The sequence below is a fragment of the Macaca mulatta genome, chromosome 3 (genome assembly GCF_049350105.2).
Source record: "Macaca mulatta isolate MMU2019108-1 chromosome 3, T2T-MMU8v2.0, whole genome shotgun sequence".
NCBI lineage: Eukaryota > Metazoa > Chordata > Mammalia > Primates > Cercopithecidae > Macaca > Macaca mulatta.
In genome coordinates this window covers 38,173,424-38,196,423 of record NC_133408.1, presented here as the reverse complement: position 1 = coordinate 38,196,423, position 23,000 = coordinate 38,173,424, and the positions used below count along the sequence as shown (strand labels likewise).

At 53.2% G+C, this 23,000-nt stretch overlaps 1 protein-coding gene across 4 annotated transcripts in view; it reads right to left on the bottom strand.

The window, feature by feature from the left end:
- The window catches only part of SDK1 (sidekick cell adhesion molecule 1), a 964,538-nt gene that overhangs the window by 74,027 nt on the left and 867,511 nt on the right, over positions 1-23,000 (bottom strand). For 2 of the 4 annotated variants that reach the window (XM_077996063.1, XM_028845525.2), the window contains exons 33-35: positions 19,024-19,159; positions 17,543-17,602; positions 14,800-14,901 (exon numbers count right to left, since the gene is read on the bottom strand). In XM_077996063.1, the coding sequence (XP_077852189.1) occupies positions 14,800-14,901; positions 17,543-17,602; positions 19,024-19,159 (298 nt within the window). The remainder of the gene's footprint in view (positions 1-14,799; positions 14,902-17,542; positions 17,603-19,023; positions 19,160-23,000) is intronic. The other 2 variants (XM_077996061.1, XM_077996062.1) reach the window with 1 other exon arrangement.

Genomic DNA, 23,000 nt, shown 5'->3' with positions numbered 1-23,000 from the left:
AGTGAGGGCACTGACTAAAAAAGAATGGGGGCCAGGCACGGTGGCTCAAGCCTGTAATCCCAGCACTTTGGGAGGCCGAGGCGGGTGGATCACAAGGTCAGGAGATCAAGACCATCCTGGCTAACATGGTGAAACCCCGTCTCAACTAAAAATACAAAAAACTAGCCAGGCGTGGTGGCGGGCCCCTGTAGTCCCAGCTACTTGGGAGGCTGAGGTGGGAGAATGGCGTGAACCCAGGAGGCGGAGCTTGCAGTGAGCTGAGATCGCGCCACTGCACTCCAGCCTGGGAGACACAGCGAGACTCCGTCTCAAAAAAAAAAAAAAAAAAAAAAGAATGGGACTCTGGAACCTGGAATGGGGATGTGTGGGAGGACCCTGATGAAGCTGAGGACACTGAGCTTGTCAACTCTAATGAGACTTTTTTGCCAGAAGAAACAGCTTCCCCATCCCCAGTAGTGGCAACATCCCAGCCTATTGTTGGACCTTGTGATCATGTAAGTTAATATTTAATAAACTCCCCTTTATATATATATTTATATAAAAATATTTTTATATGTTTATATATTATATATAAATTTGCATTTTACATATGTACATATTATATATTTTATATATTATATATTTTATATAAAATATACATTATACATTTTAATGTATTCTATATTTATATACAGTCTATTGGTTCTGTCCCTCTAGAGAACCCTAATACATATGTTAAAGAGTTCTTATAGGGATATATACTAAAAGTATTTGTGAATAAAATGATACGATGCTGTAAACCTCTATATATGATATCTGAGAGCTGCTTCAGGATCACATGGGAGGGGAGTAGGTGGATGTTTGGATGAAACCAGACTGGCTGTGGTGCCTTGTGGTTGAGCTGGGTGGCGAGTGCAGGAGTGTTCTAGACACGGGCGGGCCTTGGAGATATTGTGGGTTTGGTTCCAGATCATTGAAAAAGGGAGTCACGTACATGTTTTGGCTTCCCAGTGTATATAAAAGCTATGCTTATACTATACCATAGTCTGTTCAATGTGCAAAGCATTTTGTCTGAAAAAACACGGTACATACCTCAATTAAAAAATAGTTTACTGGCCGGGTGCAGTGGCTCATGCCTGTAATCCCAGCACTTTGGGAGGCCGAGGCAGGCAGATCATGAGGTCAGGAGATCGAGACCATTCTGGCTAACACGGTGAAACCCCGTCTCTACTAAAAATACAAAAAATTAGCCGGGCGTGGTCGCAGGCGCCTGTAGTCCCAGCTACCCAAGAGGCTGAGGCAGGAGAATGGTGGGAACCCGGGAGGCGGAGCTTGCAGTGAGCCGAGATCGCACTACTGAACTCCAGCCTGGGTGACAGAGCGAGACTCCATCTCACAACAACAGAAAAACAAACACACAAAAAAACTTTACCGCAAAAAAAGACGCTGTCACAGAGACGCAAAGTGAGTACACGCCGTTGGGAAAATGGCACTGACGGCAGGGCTGCCCCAAACCTTCCATCTGTAAGTGACACAGAATCTACAAAGCACACTAAGGCCAAGTGTGAGGGTCTGATGCGCCTGCACTCATCTGTCTCCTGTGTATGCTTCAGATTTCCCTAACTAGAAGTTAAACAACAGAAAAACAGGCAAAGGGGGAGAGTTCTCTCGGGAGAGCATGGCTGGGGAGGAGGAGCAGGGCGAGGGTTTGAGAGACGCCTGGGGGTGGGGTGAGAAACTGCCATCAAAGTCCTTTCGAATCTGCTGTTCTGGGTGCACTCTCAACAGTGGGGTGGGTGTGAACCCTACTTTTGCACGGGACGCGGGGCCCTGGGAGGGGCGGTCTGCCCGGCCACACCTGTGGAGACGATGCTTCCTTTCTCTGTGCGGATGACCCAGCTTTTCCTGTGGTGCAGAGCCCACCTGCAGCCCCCCGTCCACCCTTAGCTCTGCCACTCACAAGAGACCACAACCCTTGCGGGCTCAACCCCAGAGAAGGTCATGAAGGCCCAGGCTGGTGATCCTCCCTCTCCCTGGCAGAGCAGCTGAAAGGCGGGCTCACGCCTTGGGGGAGCAGCTGAAGGGCAGGCCAGTACCTCGGGGCTTTCTGCTCCCGTCGGTGCCAGCAAGTTGCTGAGCAAGTGGGTGCTGGAGAAAGAGGCCTCCACTGGCTGCCAGTGTGGCGACCCGGAGGGGTCCCAGGGAAGCTGGCTAAGGAGTGAAACCCAGGATGGTGAGAGGTGTGGGAGCCTTTCCAAATGCAGCAGTGGGCATCGCGCGATGCTCCACAACCTTTCTCTACAGTGATGGAAATCGGGTGAGTAATAACACCATCCTGCCACCAAGGTCTCCTGGGCACTGGCATCTGCCGGGCTGTGCGTGTGAAGCCTGAGCACAAAAGGGAACACCGGCCTGGGGCCAGAAGGACGCCCACTGTGACCACGGCGGGGGTGGGCCTGGCAGGACCTCAGGGTCCCTGGGGCCAGTCTCAGGAGTGGATTTAATTTTTCCCCCATACACAATGGGGATCTCCTGAAGGGTGGAAACAGAAAGTGAGGGGATGGGATTTGCATTTCACAAGGGTCACCCCAGCAGAAGTGTAGAGGATGGGTGGACACACCAGAGGCTTCCCTGAGAGCCCCCGCCCAGAGAGGCCTGGTTAGGCTCACACCCATGAGCACGGTGCCTCCCTGCCCTCTGGCCCAACATTGATGAGGCTGGGGCCAGGGCCATATCCTCCCTCTGGGGGCTGTGTCTGCCTCGGGGCACCACAGTTCCCTCCTGGGAGCACCTGAGCTCCCTGAGCAGCTGCTCCTATCACCCGCCCTTCACGGTCCTTCTCACCCACTCTTCTTGGCATTGCATCCCCATGGTGCTTTTGGGGTGCTGGCTCCTGGGATTTTTCTGTTGTTTAACTTCTAGTTAGGGAAATCGCAACAAGGCCCCCCACAGGCCTCAGCAAGAGGGTGTCCCGGGATAGCGTATGCTGCAGAGAGCCTGAAGGAAGCGGTGAGTCCTGAGATCCTCCCTGGCATGGGGAAGGGGTGGGCCAACCTCCCAGTCACTCAGCAATGCCTGTGCACGGCCTGCTGTGGGCCGGGTGCAGTGCCCTGGAGAATCACCCCCACGGCAGAGGCACCTGCATCCCAGAACCTCTCCACTCTGCACTCCTTGGCGAGGGCTTCTTAGTGCGTTTGTGCATGAAGGGAACGTCTGAAATAACACGAGCTGCAGCCCAGAGGGTGGGACGGAGCCCAGGGAGCCACCTGCAGACCTCAGATAAAGCTGGCTCATCACTCTCGTCTGTGAAACAGAGCAACGGCTCCCACCCAGGGGATGGTGACCATCTGTGCCCAGCGCACAGTAGGCTCTCGGCAGATGTTCATCCATCATCCAGGGTCACGTAGATGGCCCTGCACGCAGCCCGGCCCACCGGCATCAGCTGGAGAGACTGGCCACAGAAATGACAGGGGCGGCCTGTGGTTTGCAGGATGTCATTATCGCGTGATATGTTAATAATTACCCAGGAAGCCCTCAGAACGTCGAGGATGAGATATTGTAGCCTGTGAAGTAGGGGGTTGTGACGTTCATTACCCTGTAAACAAGTGCCATTCACTCTTCCCTACAAACACATGTTTTCAAACTAGCATCACTGAATCCTTTTAATTTCACTTAATAGGCACTAGGACTGGCTTCATTTGTCACTAGGGGGAGCTGAAACAGCTAGAAGCTGTGCTATTTTTTTTTTCTCTCATTCCAACCAACAGTAATTAAAAACTTGGCACACTTGGAAGAAAGGTAGGACCCATATTGTATGACAATTTTTTCTTTCTTAGAAAAAAAAAAGCAAACAAATATTTTCAAGACACTTCTCTGTCTTCCATAGCCACATGTACACCGTAAGCAAAAAAACACCACCTAAAGCCACCAAGTGATTTTATTGTATTTATTTTGTGAGAGAGAGTCTCACTCAATTGCCCTGGCTGGAGTGCAGTGGCACAATCTCGGCTCACTGCAACCTCTGCCTCCCGGGTTCAAGCGATTTCCAGCTAATGTTTGTATTTTTAGTAGAGATGGGGTTTTGCCAGGCTGGTCTCAAACTCCTGACCTCAAGTGATCCGCCCGCCTCGGCCTCTCAAAGTGCTAGGATTACAGGCACGGGCCACCATGCCCGCCCCGCCCAGTGATTTTAAATGTTGAGTGTGGGTGTTGGTCTGTCTTCTTTTTTTGGTGAAATTTGTGGGGCTAAAGGCCATAGTGCTGGACACTGGGCTCTGACCTGAGCTCAGCAGCCACTCTCCATTGGGTGTAGAAAAAAAGCAAGTCCTGGCTCCCTTTTTGGGGAAAACCTATGTTGCTCCTTTTGCTGGACTAATATTTAACATGCCTGAGTAACCATGTGAGCCTCAGTCTCAAGCTGCGATCGGCGGTGGGCAGAGCAAGGACAAGCCATTACAATATCCAGGCTCACAGCAACCGCTGCAATAAAACTGCCAGGAATGGCTTGACAAGCAACAGCAGGACCTACACCAGGAGCACTGCCAGGCCAGCAGCATAGTGCTGGAGGGATGGCCAGCTCCCGGGAGCAAGCACGGACAGACGAAGAGGAGGAGGACGGCAGGCATTTCCAAATCCCTTTCCTATTTAACACCTTTCCATCAAAATCCCAGGAGCATTTGCTTTTTTTTGAGAACCTGCCAAAATGATTGTAAAATTCATAGAATGGCTGAGAAATGTTAGAAAACAAAGAGGAATAAGACAAGCTCTCCTAAACATGAAAAAAATGTGTAATAAACTGATACAAATGAAAGCTTTAGAGGTACCAGGGCAAAGATGTCTGTGGAACGAAGGAACGTCCTCAGACAGACTTGACTGTGTGTAAGAATTTAAAACATGATTAAGATGCATCACAAAGAAATTAAAAATCAATAAATGGTTTCCGGGGAAAAAACGTCTCTGGAAACAAGTGATCTATTTAGAAGCTCACTTCACGCCAGGCTCAGAATTAATTCCAGGAGGACGAAAGAGTTTAATGGAAAATATTAAACCATGAACATTATTTTTAAAAATCTGGGTGAATATTTACTTGGTCTCAAAATAGGAAAGAAAGATGCCTCAGATCTGGAGGTTTGAGCACACACATTTAAACACAATAAAATTAAAGACAAACAACAGAAAGGGAAAAGTATTTGCCATAAACATGATCAAACATGATATCCCTAATACATAAGAAACTCCAAAAAACCAACATGAAACACTGGGACCCATTAAAATAAAATAAAATGGAGACCAGGCTTGAGAATCCCCTGAGCAAAGTCCGTTAAGCCATGGAGACAACCTTGACCTTGCTGGTTCTGCAAACCTAAACAAAACTGAACCTGGGCTATTTCTTGTAAATGCCCATATTAAAGAAAAATAAAACTTAAGCCCAACCAGTCAGAAGCTGCCAGCAACTTACTGAGGGCACCTCAGGACGTTGGCTGTAGCAACTAGTTTGGAGACAGAGATGCAACTAAAGGCAGATATACAACTCGTGATATGGTTGGGCTGTGTCCCTACCCAAATCTCACCTTGAATTATAGCTCCCATCATTCCCACATGTTGTGAAAGAGGCCCAGTGAGAGCGAACTGAATCATGGGCGTGGTTTCCCCCATGCTGTTCTCATGGTAGTGAATAAGTCTCATGAGAGTTGATTTTATAAGGGGTTGGCTCTCATTCTCTCTTGCCTGCCACCATATAAGATGTGCCTTTCGCCTTCCACCATGATAGTGAGGCCTCCCTAGCCACGTGGAACTGTGAGTCCATTCAACCTCTTTTACTTTACAAATTACCCAGTCTTGGGTATGTCTTTATCAGTAGCATGAAAACCAATACAACTAGGGATTTTCTAACAGTTGAGACCAAAGAAGGCAACAACATAGTCTTAAATCAAGTATTTTCTTTGTCCAGCTCCCATGTTCACACCATGAAAACCTTCCCCTTGTGTTCCCTCTGCAGAACCCCAAAGCACCTTTGGATTGGTGCTGCCTGATTCATAAATTGCTGTCTGCTCAAAGAAACTCTTCGAACATTTTGGGTCTGTTTGCCTTGTAACAGACCCCCCATGGGAAAAATGACCATGAGCTCCACAGGCATTTAATCACAGACCAGTCATTTAAAAGCCCATCTAGGAAAATAATAATGAGATACCATTTTGCCTAACAAACTAGGAAAGATTTAAAAGCAGGAGGGAAGAGGAATGGACCCTGAGACCTGTATCTGGTCACCGCTGCAGGGTGTCAATTAGTTAAAGTATTTCAAAGGTGAAAAATGTTCATGTCATTGGACCAGAAATTCTGCTTCTAGCGTTTTATCCCAAGGCAGGCATTGGAGATGTTGGAAAAGATTTGTAACAGTCTTCAGAGTAGCTTCATTTCTAATAGCAAGGTGCTGGACTCATAGCCTTGTGCAAATGTATTGGATGATGGAAAATAATGGTAATAATGGATTATCTATGGTGGTTTACCCCCACCTGGGACCCAGCCCTGCCCACTCCATCTGGTGCCCCCTGCCTCATCCCTGGCCTTGGCCCCCGTGCCTCATGCAGCAGCGAGCCCACCTGTCCTGTCTCACACCCCCTCACACAGACATAATGCACCCGACACGCACACAACCCGGGCCGCAAATACAGTCAAGATGGGTCCCAAGCCCCACTCTGAATCACAGTGAGGCTCTTGAGCCCCTCCTACATAGACATGCTGGAGCCCCCACTACTTGCAGCCCCCAGAAGGAGGCTACAGACGCCAGGGGTGGCCATCCCAGGTCTGGCTACTACTAGACCCCAAAGCACAGGGCAAGATCTGGAGAAAGCCTGTGGAGGAGGAGGCTGGGAGGGGCACCTTCCTCCCCAGAGAAGGGCCATGCCTGTGCCCGCACTATCTACAGGGGCCCAGGAGATTCCGAGGCACCTCCTAGACTCACTGGGCAGACAGCAGGCATGCTCACAGCATTTGAGGGCTTGGTGAGGTGGGCTGGGGGCTTCTGTTCTTTCCCTGGGAAGCTGGAGCAGTCGGGGGCTTTACTCATTGATTTATCCTTCCTCCTGATTCACCCCAACCCAGCTTCCCAGCTGTAGGCCCCGGAAGCCCCCAGGACTGCCGAGTGACCCGAACCGTCGGTAGCAGGGCTCAGCAGGTGGGGAAGGTGAGCTGGCTCCAGGGATGAGCTAAGGGTCGAGGGAACCACGAGGCCACAGGCTCCAAGGAGATGGCCTGTGTGGGGACATGGCACCTCTTTTTATTTGGAGGCTCTGTCCTTGGGCAGCTGCCATGAACTCTGGCGAAAGAGCGACCCTGGGGATGACAAAGCTGCACGAGGGGTCCCAGCGGCCGGTGTGGGTGTCAGAGGGCCCTGCTCTAGGAGAGGGGGCCTCGCTCTTGCAATTCCTGGGAGCTAGGCTGGGGGCCATGCTTGTCCGCGCCAGGATCCCCCATGGCAGAGTGGGTAGAACCTGCCTGCCCCTACTACTGTCCCCACAACACAACTGGGGCTGGATCAGTTTTCGGTCAGCGTGGATTCAGAAACGAACAGAAAACCATGGGCTTTGTTTGGCGTGTGAGGCCAGCTTTGCTGTTTTGTTTTGTTTGAAAGTTTTCATTGTTTTAGAGCTCCTGGGAAAGCACAGTGGTTGCAGGGCAAACAGGAGAGCTGGGCCGGGCACCTCTGGACAGGAAGCCTTGCTTTAGGCCCTCCCTGAGCTCCCTGGGCCTTGGGGCTGCTCCATCCCCGCTTCGAACTCAGGAGTCACTCAGTCACTTGTGCTTCTGGGCTGGTGGCCTGGGCTATGCCTGTTGCTCCTCTCCTTCCTCCCTTCCTGTCTAAATGTGTTTCTCTCCCTTCCTCCCTTCCTCTAACATCTTCAGAATGTTTTCTGTGTTCTGGCCTTATGCTAAGGTTCTGGGGATAAGAGGGATCCCTGCCCTCGTGGAACTCAGAGAGAAAAAGACCCGTCCTCAGGTGGATATGCAAAGAGCTGCGTATGCAGCATGTTCTGGAGCAGAGGAAGAAACAGCTAGTTCCGCCCGGGAGAGAGAAGACAGCTGCCCCTCCAAGGGCTAGTGTGGATGCAGGGCTGCGTGGGAGGGAGGACTGTGTGTCCTGCCAGGGACGGGAGTGGGGAGCGGTCATCCCAGGCGGACACAGCTTGGTATGGGTGAGGGGGCACATGCTCAAGGAAGGGGGAGCCTGGGGGCTCTGGAAATACAGGCAGGGGCTGAGATGCCTGCTTGGGGTCTGGGCAGGAGTGCAGGCTTATCCTGAGACCAGGGTCCGTCCATGAATAGTGAGTGTCTGGAAGGCTGGAGCATGGTTCCTTTATACCCCACAGTGCCCGGAATGCTGCGGAACGTGGAGCTGGGCCCGGAACTCTGGCTGGGTCATCTGAACAGCTCTCCTGCTGAGGAAGCCACAGACACTGCCCATACCTCCACCAGGAAAAGTTCTGGCCACCTAGTCAAACTCTGCCCATCAGCACTGCAGGACAGCTGTCATGGTGAATGCCCGGGTCCCCTTCTTCTGACGGTGGCACTGGATCTCCTCTAGGGACCCTCTTGCCTCACAGTTGGCCCACGTGGTCCAGGCAGAGATGACGCCTCCCTGGCTTTGGAAACCTCAGGACGTTGGCTGTAGCAAATAGTTGGGGGACAGATATGCAACTAAGGGCAGGCTGAAGACAGCCAGTGGACTTCCACTGCAGAAAAGGGAAGTTCTCTGTGCCTAGGGCTGTATGGCAACCTTGATGAAGAGCCTGACCAAGGAAGGAGCCAACTAGGAGGAAAGTGGATCCAAGAGGCCACATGGAGCAGCGTGCTGGGGCGCTGGATCCAGCCATGCCTGAAGCTGTCCCAGGCTCTGCAACTCTTCCAGTGCAGGAGTTAATAATGATTCTTCCAGCTTAAGCTTGCTGGTGTTGGGTCCTACCTCCTGCATACTGCACTCCTTACCGATGTATTATTTTTACCAATTTGTAATGCCTGGGCTTGTACATCAATCTCAGCTAAAAATCTAAAAATGACCCTTTCTCTCTGAGGTTAAACAGATTTAAGTATCACGTATTTGAACTTGAGGGGACCCAGAGATCATCTATTCTGAACATTTCATCATTTTACAGATGAGGCCAGACAAACCGAGTCACTCACCCAGGGTCCCCGTCATTCACCAAATACTGACTGGGGGCTGACCCCAGGCCAGGCACATTCTGGACACTCATCTTGTGAGCAGGACTGGTGTGATAATGGCAGCAATGAAGCCAGAACCTGAGTCTCCTCACTCACAGGTCTCCCCACAGCAGCACGAGGTCTCAAGGCCGGACTCAGAGGGGTTAAGCGACTTGCCCGTGGTCACGCAGGCAGTAAATGGTAGAGCCGACGCTTGGACGTGCACGTTTACCTATAGGCCCATAGCAAAGTCTTAGTTTTCATAAAAGCCTTTGAGCATTTCGGGCCCACGAGTTTGTGATGCTCTGAAGCTTCCAGCCGAGGCGACGGAAGCTGGCCCAATTTAATTTCCTTTTCTGAAGGCCTACTTGCTCTAAGTCAATACGTTCGCAGTGTCTCTCCTCAGCAGATTAGGGTTATTACAAGGCAGGTACTTGGGCTGTGAGAAGGAGAGGCTAGAAAGGGAATGACGAACCGGCTTTCTCCTTCCAGGAAACTCTCTGCAGTGTAAACACAGAGCCTGGAGGAGTGTGCTGAGGCCGAACAACAGCTGAGGTGTTCACCTGCAGGGGTGGCACTGCCAGGCCTGGCGCGGGAGACGCGTGAGTTGTTCTGGGTGTGCAAGAGCCAAGCCCCATCCAATGGGTGGGGCGGAGCAGAGACCTGGATGCAGGGGCCGTGTCTAGGAATTTAATTTTTAGTTTAACTTACAGCAAGGCTGATAATGATCCTTCCCTAAAGCCAATCCCCCTCCTCATTTAGGGGTGGAAACTGGCTTTGTAAAACTAATAAAAGGCTGAGAGATTAGGAGTATGGGAGAAGCCTGAACTCAGCTAAAATGTAAGCCTTTTTTTTTTTTTTTTTTTTTTTTTTTGAGATGGAGTCACTCTGTCACCCAGGCTGGAGTGCAGTGGTGCAATTTTGGCTCACTGCAACCTCTGCCTCCTGGGTCCCAGTTCAAGCGATTCTCCTGCCTCAGCCTCCTGAGTAGCTGGGATTATAGGCAGGTGCCACCATGCCCAGCTAATTTTTTGTATTTTTAGTAGAGATGGGGTTTCACCATGTTATCCAGGCTGGTCTTGAACTCCTGACCTGGTGATTCACCCGCCTCAGCCTCCCAAAGTGCTGGGATGACAGGCGTGAGCCACCGCACCCAGCCCATAAGCTATAATCCCTCACTGCTCAGGAGTCATGTGACCAGAGGTCACAAGATTAGTGACTTCCCCAGTTGCTTCTAAAGATAACATCACTATTATGGAAACTAAGATTGATCTTTGGAGATGCTTTTCAGACTTTTGCATTCTGAAAACGGACTGACCCTACCTGGATTCATGACTCACAGCTCAGGCGGTCCTGTGGCCCCACTCAGAGGTGGACTCAGCAGGTGAGGACCATTTCTCACGCCCTGTGACGGCATCCCCAGCCAATCAGCAGCACCTGCTCCCCAGCCCGAACGCCCACCAAACTGTCCTGGAAAAGTCTAACCTCTGAGCCCTCAGGGAGACTGACTCCAGTGAGAACTCTGGTTCCCCCACGTGGCTGGGCTCTAATTAAACTCTGTCTTTACTGCAATACCATGGGCTCAGTGAACTGGTTTTGTCTGTGCGGCAGGCAGGAGGAGCCTGCTGGGCGGTTACATTCCCTTGTGTGAACCCCGGCTCCTGGCGCTGCTCCCCGCCTGCCAGGGCCCTAAAGTGGATGCACAGCTTCTGCCAGCCTGTGCACCCTCACCAGCTCTGCCTCTCCCTCCCTACTGCCAGGAGCCTCAGGAAGGAGCCCCATGGAAAGACCAGCCCAGGACATGAGTGCCTGTGTGGCAGATGGTGACAGTGTTATCTGCTGTTATGGGGACAGAGCCACCCGTTCCTTCTCCCTCCCCTTCCTCAGGATGAGGAGCTTCTGATTAGCCTTCCCTGCAGCCCTGCGATGAGACACTGATTCCACCTGCCTTCATCTCAGTGCATCTGGGAGGCCTTGTCTCCAGGACACGTCCCTGGGTGCAAGGTTTCCCCGGCTGCTCTCCTGCCCTGTGGAAGTTTGGGATTTGCCCGAATGACAAAGATATTCTGAGCACCTGTGGCAATAACCCTGGGGTGAGGAGCTGTTGGGGATGAAGCAGCTGTGGTCTAAGGGGGAGAAGCAGCATTAGAGAGAAGACAGTCCCGCTGCTGGGGGGAAGGCAGAGCTGTGCATGAAGCACCCAGGATACAGCACAGAGGAGAAATCTCAGCCCCACCTAGAGGGAGGGGACAGAGAGGGCTTCCTGGGGGCAGCAGCAGCTGCTTCTCCGGGGATAAAAGCCTAAACGGCACTTTGGGAGGCTGAGGTGAGCAGACTGTGAGGTCAGGAGATCGAGATCATCCTGGCTAACACAGTGAAACCCTGCCTCTACTAAAAACACAAAAAATTAGCCGGACGTGGTGGTGGGTGCCTGTAATCCCAGCTACTCAGGAGGCTGAGGCAGGAGAATTACTTGAGAGCAATTCTCTCAAGTGGAGGTGGAGGTTGCAGTGAGCTGAGATCATGCCACTGCACTCCAGCCTGGGTGAGAGAGCAAGACACCATCTCAAAAAAAGAAAAAAAAATGCAAAAAGGGTGCTTCAGGCCTCAACCAAGTTAAACTGGAGGGGCTGCACAGGGCACTCCGGGTGGGTATGACGCTGTGGGAACCGGCTCTGCTGACTCTCAGCACCTGCCTTCGAGCTCTGTGGGCAGTGCAGCGTGGCCACGTGGAGCTTGTGTGTGTGCGTGGAAAAGGCCTTGGTGGCGTGGGCACAGCAAGTAGGCTTTCCTTTCCCTTCTGTGGGACTGCAAAGGGTGCAGGTGGCAGAGCCCAGGCCTCTGGGCAGAGGTGAGTCATGTGGAGGGCGTGCGTATGCTGAAGAGGAGGGGGCGCAGAAGGGCAGGCCTCTGGAAGGGAGGGCTGGAGCAGGGACATACATGTGGGGAGGGGAGGGAAGGGAGATGGGGGCCCAGTGGGGAAGGGAGAAGCCACATTGCACCGTGATGCTAACCTCAGAGGCCGGGCCCACCTGCAGCCTCTGCAGCTGCCTCCCCACACCTGGGCTGTCTCAGCTCCGCACTGCTAAAAAGCCCTTTGCTCCCCCACTCACAGCAGCACACTCACAAGTCTAAAAGGGGGAAGGCCCCTGAGTGACCATCCCTGGAGGAGCAGACACACCAAATATGGTAAATGCATGCAATGGAATATTACTGAGCCATGAAAAGGAAGGAAATTCCGACATCTGCTACAACTCGGGTGAACCTCAAAAACCTCACGCCGAGGGCAAGGATCCAGACACAGAAAGACAAGCATCGCACGGCTCCATTTGTACGAAGTACTGAGAACAGGTGAATTTGCAGTGACAGAGAGTAAGTGAGAGGCTGCCCAGGATGGGAACAGAGGGAAAAGGGGGCCTGCTTAATAGGTATGGGATTTCTGTTTGGGAAGAAGAGAAAGTCCCAGCGGTGGATGTTGGTGATGGCTGCTCAACATTCTGAATGCCGCTGAATTGCACACAGAGGATGGTTTACATGTTACACGCATCTTACCACAATGACAGACCCATATGGTCTGGATGTGTCCCTGCCCAAATCTCATGTCGAGCTGTAATCCCCAATGTGGAGATGGGGCCTGGCGGGAGGGGATGGGGACATGGAGGTGGGTTTCTCATGAATGGCTTAGTTCTCATGAGATCTGGTCATTAAACATGTGGCACCTCCCCCTCGCTCTCGCTTGCTCCTCTTTGTGCCGTGTGAGATGCCTGCTGCCCCTTCGCCTTCTACCATGATTGGAGGCTTCCTGAGGCCACCCCGGAAGCAGAGACCACCATGCTTCCTGTGCAACCTGCAGAATTGTGAGCCAAGTAAACATCTTTTCTTATAAATTACCCTGTCCCTTTACAGCAGTGTGAGAAGGAACTAAGACACAAACAGCACAGACCCTAGAACTGGAGCTGGGTGCTGGGCACAGAGCTGGAGCCGGGCGCTGGGCACAGACCTGGAGCCGGGCACTGGGCATCCAGTCTCATTGCCGCTTGGCTGGCCCTGGCGTGACCCCCCAGTTTCCCACGCCACCCCTGGCTTCCTGAACCCCTTCCTGGCACCCCTCGCTTGCTGAAGCTCTTTTCTCTGGACGTCTGCCTCGGTCCCTGACACTCAGGGCCTGCCCAGGTGCCCTGAGCCCCCTGGATCCTGGCGTCCTACCCCCGGGCACAGGTGAACCCTAAGGCAGAGCTCCGACACCCACACATGCTGCTTGCAGTTCAGACACTGCGGTTCCCAATCCTCCTGTCCCGTGCTCCCCCCATGCCACAGGCTGACCCCCCCCAGCCATGGGGGCCAACTGGGGCCCAGTCACCTGAATACAACTGGAGAGCACAGAATCTGCCATAGTCACTGTCTGCAGTGACACCCACCCGTTACTGATGGCACCCTGACACCCCTTCCTGACAGCACCCTTGGCCCCACCATGGGGGGGCTCTTCTACAGCCAGGTCCATCCCTGAGGGAATGCCGAGCTGTACCTCAGTGGCTCTGAGTGACCCCTTTGAACACATTTTCGTGCAAAGAGAGGCAGAAATACCCTATGCTCTTGGTGCCTCTCTCCATGCATCCTCATTTGTATGCAAATGCTGCTTGGCCATTCTGGAAAAAATCTGCTGGGCTTGACCCTTGGTGCTATTGATTGGTTCATAATCATAACCCTTCCCAATTGCAAAAGGTCATCTGATGTGTTTCCCTCCTCTGGCCCCCGCAGTCCGCAGCTCCTGCTGGGCTGAGCCTCTGTCCTCAGGGACACTCTAATTATTTCGGACCTGAAGCAACACCCTTCTAAATCTGCACCAGCGGAACGGAGCAGGAACACCAGGCTCTGAGTGAAATCAGGGAACTCTTTCAAGTCACCATCCAGCGAGGAGGGTGAGCTTCTGTGGTCTCCTCGGCCGAAGGGAGGGCGTTGCTGTCATTACCTGAGGCACACTGGGCCCAGAGAGGGATAGGGACAGGATCTGATCTAAAAACAGACGTTGCTTCCCACTATGAGCCCCACAGAAGGCAGAGTCCCTTGAATCGGACCCAAGAGTCACATCTTATCTAAAAGGGGTGGAGACAATGGCCCATGTGGCTTTCCCAGACCTGCGCCCGGGGGTAGGACGCCAGGATCCAGGGGGCTCAGGGCACCTGGGCAGTGAATGGGCTGTTACCAGGTTACCAGGCTGGTTCCGGTCATCAGGCCACTGCCGAAGCCCACTGAAGGACCGACGCAGATACAAACATTTACCCCTCCCGGTAACGAGGTTCCATTTCCCACACACCTAGATCCCCACTGAGTTAATGCCACGCTCGTAGAGCAAAGCCACAGTAAATATGACGGCCCCAGGTATCCAACAAACCCTTGAGGTCGCAAAAGCAAGACTTGACCATTCACTGAAGCTGTCAGGAAATTCCACCTCTCAGCTGAGCCCATCTTTTCCTGCCAGTGGCATGGAGACCTCGGCCCTGGCAGCAACATGTTCAAGGAGGAAGAACACTGCTGGACACCTGAGGGGCTTGGGCACAGCATGCTTGGCTGTCCCCACCACTGTGGCCCTCTCTGGCAGTGGGGTTGGAGGTGCACAGAGCTTACCAGCCTCGCCGACAAAGACCTCCACGGGTGCGCTGGCTGGGCTCTCACCAATGATGTTATAGGCTGTCATTATTACTTCATAGCGCCGGTACTTCTTTAAATCTGCAGGGTTGAAGGAAACACGGATCAGCTTCCACCAGGACACCTTCTGTTCTTCCAAAGTTCCCCCTATGAACCACAATGAAGCAAGCAGCACCCTCCAAGGAGAGGAGCGAGGATTGTTAGAAATCTGTGAAATGCCTGCATCTTCTGTGACCAGGGCACCCTTCTTCTCTCCTCCATATTAATTAAGCACCCACCACCTTTAAGAAAAAGACACATCCATCCTGTCCTGTGTTCAGGTAAAAGGCAGCATGGGCATGGAGCTCCCTCCTCTAAAGTAAAGGATTTAGAACAGAGGTCCCCAACCCCTGGGCCACTAACCATGACCTGTGAAGAACCAGGTTGCAAAGCAGGAGGTGAGTGGCGGGTGAGGGAGCAAAGCTTCATGGGTATTGAGAGCTGCTCCCCATCTCTTGCATTGCACCTGAGCTCTGCCTTCTGTCAGGTCAGCTTAGATTCTCATAGAAGTGCAAACCCTAGTGGGAGCTGTGCGTGCGAGGGATCTAGGTTGCGCGCTCCTTATTCCTTGCACAACCTCGCTCCCTCGCACATGCGGTTCCCAATAGGGTTTGCACTCTTACGAGAATCTAATGCCTGATGATCTGTCACTGTCTCCACTCCCCGCAAGATGGGACTGTCTAGTTGCAGGAAAACAAGCTCAGGGCTCCCACTGATTCCACACGATGGTGAGTTGTAGGATTATTTCATTCTATATTACAATGTACTAATAATAGAAATAAAGTGCACAACAAGTGGGATGCGCTTGCATCCTCCCAAAACCATCCCCCACCACCTGGTCTATGGAAAAATTGTCTGCCACAAAACCCACCCCTGGTGTCAAAGTGGTTGGAGACCCCTGATGTAGAATAGAGAACATAACCTGGGCCTGCCTTTTGGTTCAGAATCTCTCCTTGAAATTATGCACAGATGGAGTAAGACTGTGGCATTGAAAATGGAATGTGGAAAGACACTGGTAACCAAAGGCCTCTGAGACCTTAGTGGCTGTGTCCTGGGAAAGAACGGGCGTGGGCTGCCGCACACAGAGAGCTCCCCGGGGCAGGGGGCCACGCGCCAGCTCTGCAGTAAGTGACAGGGTGAGAGTCGTTGACCTTTAAGCCAAAACATTCTGGAATGTTCTCCCACTGGTTAACACTGCTCTGTGGGTGGCTTGGCTTTTCCGAGGCCCCGCGTGTGTGCCTGGCACCTCTGTGCTGGTGCGGATGGTGGTGCGCTTGGGCCATGCTGGACCTGTGCTGCCCTGCATATCACCCCCACCCCTGCAGGATGCTGGAACACAGCAGGCTCGGGGAGGGCCAGCCCCTCCCTCCTGCCTGGTCCACTTCCCAAACTGGCCAAGTTCCCTGTTGAAGTCGATCACATTATGGCTCCATGTCTAGCCCCTGAGTTGGATTTTGAAACTCCTCCCTAGCTAGGAATCAAAGGAGAAACAACACGGTTTGTTTAAAGGGCGAAGGGAGGCTGAGCGGATAAACAAAATGTGGTCTTTCATTCGACAGGATATTATTTAGTCTTGACTAAGATTCTGGCGCCTGCCCTGACATGCATGGACCTTGAAGACGTTAAGCTCATGAAATAAGCCAGCCACGAAAAGACAAATACTACATGATTCCCCTTCTACGAGGTCCCCAGAGTTGTCGAATCCATCCAGACAGAAAGTTGAATGTGGGTGCTGGTGGGGATGGGGTATAAGGAGTTAGTATGTAACAGGGACAGTTTCAGTTTGGGAAGATGAGAAAGTTCTGGAGAATGATGGTGACGGCTGCATAATGGCCTGAATGTGCTTAATGCCACTGAACTGTACATTTAAAAATGGTTAAGAAAGTCCATTTTCTGTTATATGTATTTTACCACAATAAAAAAAGAAAGAGACTGGGTGCAGTGGCTCACGCCTATAGCCCTAGCATCTTGGGAGGTTGAGACAAGAGGATCGCTTGAGTCCAGGCATTCAAGACCAGCCTGTACAACATGGCAAGACCCTGTCTCTTAAACAACAACAACAACAACAACAAACAATTAGCCAGGCATGGTGGCACAAGCCTGTAGTCCCAGCTACTTGGGGGGCTGAGGCAGGAGGATCACTTGAGCCAGGAGTTCAAGGCTGCAGTGAGCCGTGATTGCGCCACTGCACTCCAGCCTGGGCAACAGAGTGAGACTCTGTCTCTTTAAAAAAATAAAATAAAAAGAGAGAGAGAGAAAAGAAAAGAAAAGAAAAAAGAAAGAGTTTTGAAATTATGAACAGATGGAGTAAGACTGGCATTGGAAATAGAATGTAAAAAAAATAGAATGAAAAAAATAGAATAAAAAAATAGAATGAAAAAAAATAGAATAACAAAAAAAAAAAAGGAATACAGAAGCTGGAGAGATCTTGTTCTATCTGGCTTTCCTCTCTGTCCCAAACTTGAAGACCAGATATTAGTAAATTTCCCCAGCCTCTGTTTCTAGAAGCTTCCTTTCCTATCTCCCTGGTGGTTTGGTATGTGGAGATAGAGCGTTTGAGAGGCGATTCCAGAAACTGGAACCATTAATCCAGGCTGGTTTTCTCTTGCACTGAGAGGCCAGCTGGCTCTGGGCACCGTGTGTGCGCCTCGCGGCGTGGGCTTCCCGCTGAGAGCGCACTTACGTGTTAGTTCACACATGGTCGATGTGGAGCTGCTGTTCACCGTCTTGAAGCTGCTTTGGGCTATTGGGGTAAGCAAAGCAGAAAGGCGGTTAGCACGCAGGGACACGGCCATTGCAGGAGATGTGCGGCAGGAACGAGGGAGACAGGCGCCTTACTGGGATGCCAGCCACTGCCCACGCTGCACCTCCCAGGGCAATAAAGACTCCGCTGCCACCCAAGCTTTCCACCCGCTCCCGGTGGGGGCTGCCACACCTCCTCATAAACACAAGGCACCCCAGTCCCAGACAGGCAGGGTGCCCTCACCACTCTGATTCAGTGAAACACATTAGTTTTTGGCACAACTTAGTGCCAAGTGGCAGGACACCTTTTCTCCCAGTCACCCCAGGGCAGCTGCAGCTGACTCATGCTCACGCAGGGAGCCCCGGCTGGAGGAGCCGAGCAAACCACCACAGGGAGAGCTGCGCGACCAGGTGCATACGTCCAGTGCATCCCGGGGCCTTCTACTGTGCTGTGTTTTGATTTTGTGACAAAGCCCAGGGAGATGGTAACTGTCTGGTGGTCAGCAAGGGCCACCTTCGGGGTGTGCCAACAGTGCAGACCAGAGTGCTGCAATTTCCCATTTCTGACACTCATCAACACCATGCCTGGCGCTGTGCTGGGGTCACGCTGTGTGAGCTCAGGAGCTGCCGCCGTCTGCACACGTGGCCTTATGGAGGGAACCGGGTGCGTGGAAGGCCCCGCAGCTGGCTTTGGCGAGTGAAGCAGGCAGCCCCGATGCCACGGGGACGGCAGAAAGCGGGAGGGCGCTGTCCACACGGTGTGTTCTGGAGCTGCTCCCTCCTCTGTCCCCGGCACGAAGATGTCAAGGGGCAAAGAATATTTTTGTGACACCGTTTGCTGGGTGCCAGGAAATGAACCCCCTCTAACCTCCGTCCAACAGAGGAGGGGTGGGAGTGGGCAGCCATCCCTCCCCAGGGTTCTAGAAGCTGCCTTGAAGGCAGCTGGGCCCTCATCTGAGCAATGATCATGGCGCAGTGCAGGCCGAGCCAAGATCAGCCCGAGGGTGAGCACCACGGGCTCCATGCTGAGGCTGTGCCTGGTACAGGCAGGTGGGGCCTATCCCTGGACTTGGGTTTTGCAACAGGTTCCCACTGGCCCCCTGCCTCCATCTCAGGCCCCAAAGCCCTTCCCCACTGACGCGGGGAGCACGCAGTCCCTGGAGGCCTGGCAGCCGCTCTCCCCTTAACACAGTCTGTGGCAGACAAGGCCCCTCTGCCTCCCGCAGCTGCACCGGCCTGCCGCACACCTGCACTCCGCTTGCCGCTGGTGGGTAAACCTGCCTGCTCCCTGTTCCCAAGAGCAGGGCTGCCTCTTCTCTCAGCCTCCTCCGCGGCATCTCCCACCATGATGTGCACTAAGCAGATGCCGAGGGTCCCCTGGGACCCTCGCTCCCCGCGCCAGGACAGAGGGGACAGTCTCACCTGTGAGCTCAGCACGTAAAGCTATAGGGCTTTTGAGCGTCTTGGCCTCGGTGCCTGACCCAGCTTCATACTCCAGCTCCCGGTAGTAGATCCTGTATCCCTGAAGAAGGCCGTTCAGGCTTTCGTCCCTCGGAGGCTGCAAAGACATCACACCGACTCGGTCACACGACGGGAGTCAACCCAGCTGGCCTGCAGCGGGGCTCACCTCCACCCGTTTAACTAGCCAGCTGCACAGAAGGAAGTCGCGGGTTCCAGCGACAGGTGTCAGATTCGTCAAGAGGAAGCCAGGCAGCTCCCAGGGCACAGCACCGAGCTGTGGAGCCACTTTCAGAATGCCGGTTTTCATGTGCATGTGTGTGGGGACGTGAGCACTTTGTCCCCTGTCCAGCTCAAATCCTCAAATGAGCCCCCAGGTTGGGGCAGGAGGCTGGGGACAGACGCGGATGGCGAGGAGGCTGCGTGCTGTGCAGTGAGCCCAGAGCAGGGTGGAATCTCGAGAGGCGGCCTGCTCTGAAGCACCTACCAGCTGACCCCACCCTCCCTCTCACCCCCCTGGCCACCCAGGCTGTGACTGCCTTACCGTGCCCCTCACTGATGCTTCCCCATGCCAGGCCACCCCCACTGTGCCTGACTCAGGCCTCAGGCTGGAATCCCCACGGCCCCTTGTACGATGGCTGGCCTGGCCTATCGCCTTGCGGCGTGGTGATCTGTTTCAGCTGCCCCAGGCAACCAACACACCCTTGCCATCCAGCTCTCACCCTGCAGTTCTTACCAAGCCATGGCCAGGCACTCATTAGATGCACATTAGACTCCCATGGAATAGGGAGCATAGGCAGATAAGGAAGTGGAGGTTCAGGTCCTGCTGGAATCTAAACACAGGAGTTGTTTTCACACTCATCTGGGTGCTGACCCTCCGAGCATCTGGTCTCTCTTCTTGGGATACTCAGATGGGAGATAAGGAACAGGAACCTTCTAAGCTGTGACCAGGAGATGGCTGAAGATGAGGCCATGGAGCCTCGTCCAAGGACGGATGTGCACGGAACTTCTGGTGCCGCGCTCACTGTGAGGCCCTCACACCACAGCACCATCCTGCTCCCCGGGCAGAGCCGCAGCCTTGCCGCACGAGAGTCCCTTTGCTGTGGGTTGAACTGTGTCCCCCTAAAAGACACGCTTAAATCTAAGCCCTGTCGCCTGTGAACCTGACCTTATTTGGAAATAGGGTCTTTGCACGTGCAATTGGTGATGACAAGGTCGTACTGGATTAGGGGGAGGGTCCTAATTTGATGAGTGGAGGGAAATTATGAGAAGAGGGAAGTTTGGACACAGGACACACAGGTGGAACAACCAATGAAGATGGGGACAGAGACTGGAGTAATGCGTCTGTAAGTGAAAAACGCCAAGAATTGTCGTCGGCCACAGGAAGCTGAAAGAGGCAGGAAGGATCCTCCCTGGAGCCTTCAGAGGGAGCAGGACCCTGCCAACACCTTGAGTTTGGACTTCTGGCCCCCAGAGCTGTGAGAGAAAACGTTCTGCTCTTTCCAACCACCTAACGCGTAGTAACTTGTTTTGCGGGCCCCAGTAAATAACACATCCTTGCATCCAAACTCTCTCCGATCCTCACTCTCTGAACCCAGGCACCAAAAGGGGTTGGTTCAGAGAAATCGCTTTCTCTTTGGGCTGTTGCTACTCACCAGGCAAAACCCACACATGGAGGAAGCGGTGTTCTTTGCACCCCAGGCTCTCTGATAGAATGGCTTGGATAGCGAGGGGGGCTTGCACTGCGGTAGCAACGAGGAACGACACTCACTCACACATGCAACATGCGACACGCGCGCACCAGAGGGGCACTGTGTGTACCCGGCAGAGGTTTTCCAAAATGAGGTCTGCTACCGCGTTAGCTCAAACAGCCCCCAGGTCACTGCCATGTGGGGCTGCAGCAGCCGTCCCTCTCCGTGGACTTTCCGACTCCCCTACGATACTCCCAATTCAGGAAGAGCACGAAGGGATATAATCCCCCTGTCAGGCACAGAAAAGCATAACGGGAACACCTGAGTGGACTTGCTGGGTCTTTGCAATCCACATCCGAGGGGCCCCGCAAACCCACACCCTCAGACACCACTCCAGTCTGGACACAGCTCCACTCCTGGCCTAGGGGTGTTCGACCCCAGTGTGCAAACCCAGGGGCTGAGAGAGCTGTTGTTCGGGGGGCTGCGTCTGAGTCCCCAGTGTTCCCCCCATGGTGTGCTTGTCAGTGCCCCACAGCCCTCTTCAATTTTGCAGAAAGTGACAAGGGTCACGTATCCATCCTGTGGGCTGCAGCCCCAGGTCCGAGGACTCCCGCTGCCCACCACGGAGCAGAGACGGGGACACGGCGCTGCCTGGCATCTGGCTCCAAATTCTCAAATGGAAGGTGGAGTTGGGCTAGTATCTGGGAGGGACTTTTTTTCTGCTGGCTTTTCCTTTTTTGTCTCTTTACCCTTCATTGGCTACCACCAGCAGCTGAGGGGACCTTGGTGCTGGCTCTGCTCCAGCCTCTCTGCTCTGGCCCCGGCTGGCCGCCTTCACAGGGCCGGGGTGTGCTCAGACACCAGGCCAGAACCACTGAACCAGAACCCGGGACTTCAATGTCAAATGAGGCTCTCTTGTTTTTGCTTTTTTTTTTTAAGCTATAAAAAAACAAGACACCCCGCTAAATCAGAATCTGAAAATGATGGTTCTGGAATTCAGATGTAACTGGGCATCCCAGGTTTTCTCTGGATACCCGCTCCCTCCCTGGCACTGCTTGCTTTCTGTCGGGACAACCTACAGATTGAAATGCCTTTCAAAGCGCCTCCAGTAATAGCGCTAGAGAAACAAAGCAGAGAGTGAGCCAGCACAGATGAGGGTCTCTCCAGGGTGCGGTGTACCCGAGGCAGCGGCAGACGATCAGCAAGGCACGGCAGGGTCCCTGAGGCACGTGGCCAGCCCATCCGTCCACACCCTGTGGCCACTGACCACTTTCTCCAGCAGGGAGCCCTTCACCGGCTCATGGGGTTCCCAGCACTGCTCAACTTGCCAGGAAAACAAAATAAAACCCAAACCTGAGTCTGGGAAGCTGAGAGCTGGCAGAAAAGGAAGGAGGAAGAATGGGAGGCACAGTCCAGAGGCTGGATGGGGGAGCAGGCCGGGGAGGCTACAGTGTCTGCTGATTGTATTAAATGCTCTTTTTCTTTTCTCTGATTTTGACAATAGAGCAGCGTTTGGGATGCCAGCAATAGTCACTCACAGGTGTCCTGGGCTGCTCATTTGCTCCTTCTCCAGCTCCCCCATCCTGGGCCCCCAGTCCTGCTCTGCACCCCTTCCCTTAGGGCTGGGCATGTCAGACGGTCTCCTAAAAACCGGGGGTGCTGACGGAGTTCGTGTTCAGTGTCCTCCCTGTGGAGTCTACAGAATCGCGTTCAGAGCAGCTTTTAGGTTTTCAGTTGTTTTACTCCCACTCTTTAAAAATTAGTCCCTTGTGCTAGGAGTGGGCACCGGTCAGCATTGCATGCAATTGCAAACTGGCTCCAGACAGTGTCATCACGAAAGCACCACCACAGATGTGGGGGCGCAGCGGAAATCCTGTGTGTGCATAACACACACACACACACACACACTTACACATCCACTCACATCACCATACAAGGGGGTTCTGGGTCATCTGCTCTTTCTTTTCTTTGAGACAGGGTCTCACCCTGTTGCCTAGGCTGGAGTGCAGGGGTGCGATCAGAGCTCACTGCAGCCTTGACCTCCTGGGCTCAAGCAATCGTCCTGCCTCAGCCTCCTGAGTAGCTGGGACTACAGGCCTGCACCACCACACCCGGCAAATTTTTAAATTTTCTGTAGAGATGAGGTCTCACCATGTTGCCCAGGCTGGTCTCAAACTCCTGGACTTAAGTGATCCTGCAGTTTGCTCTTTCAAACTCTAGCCCTGGTTACTGAGACTGAAATTAAAACCC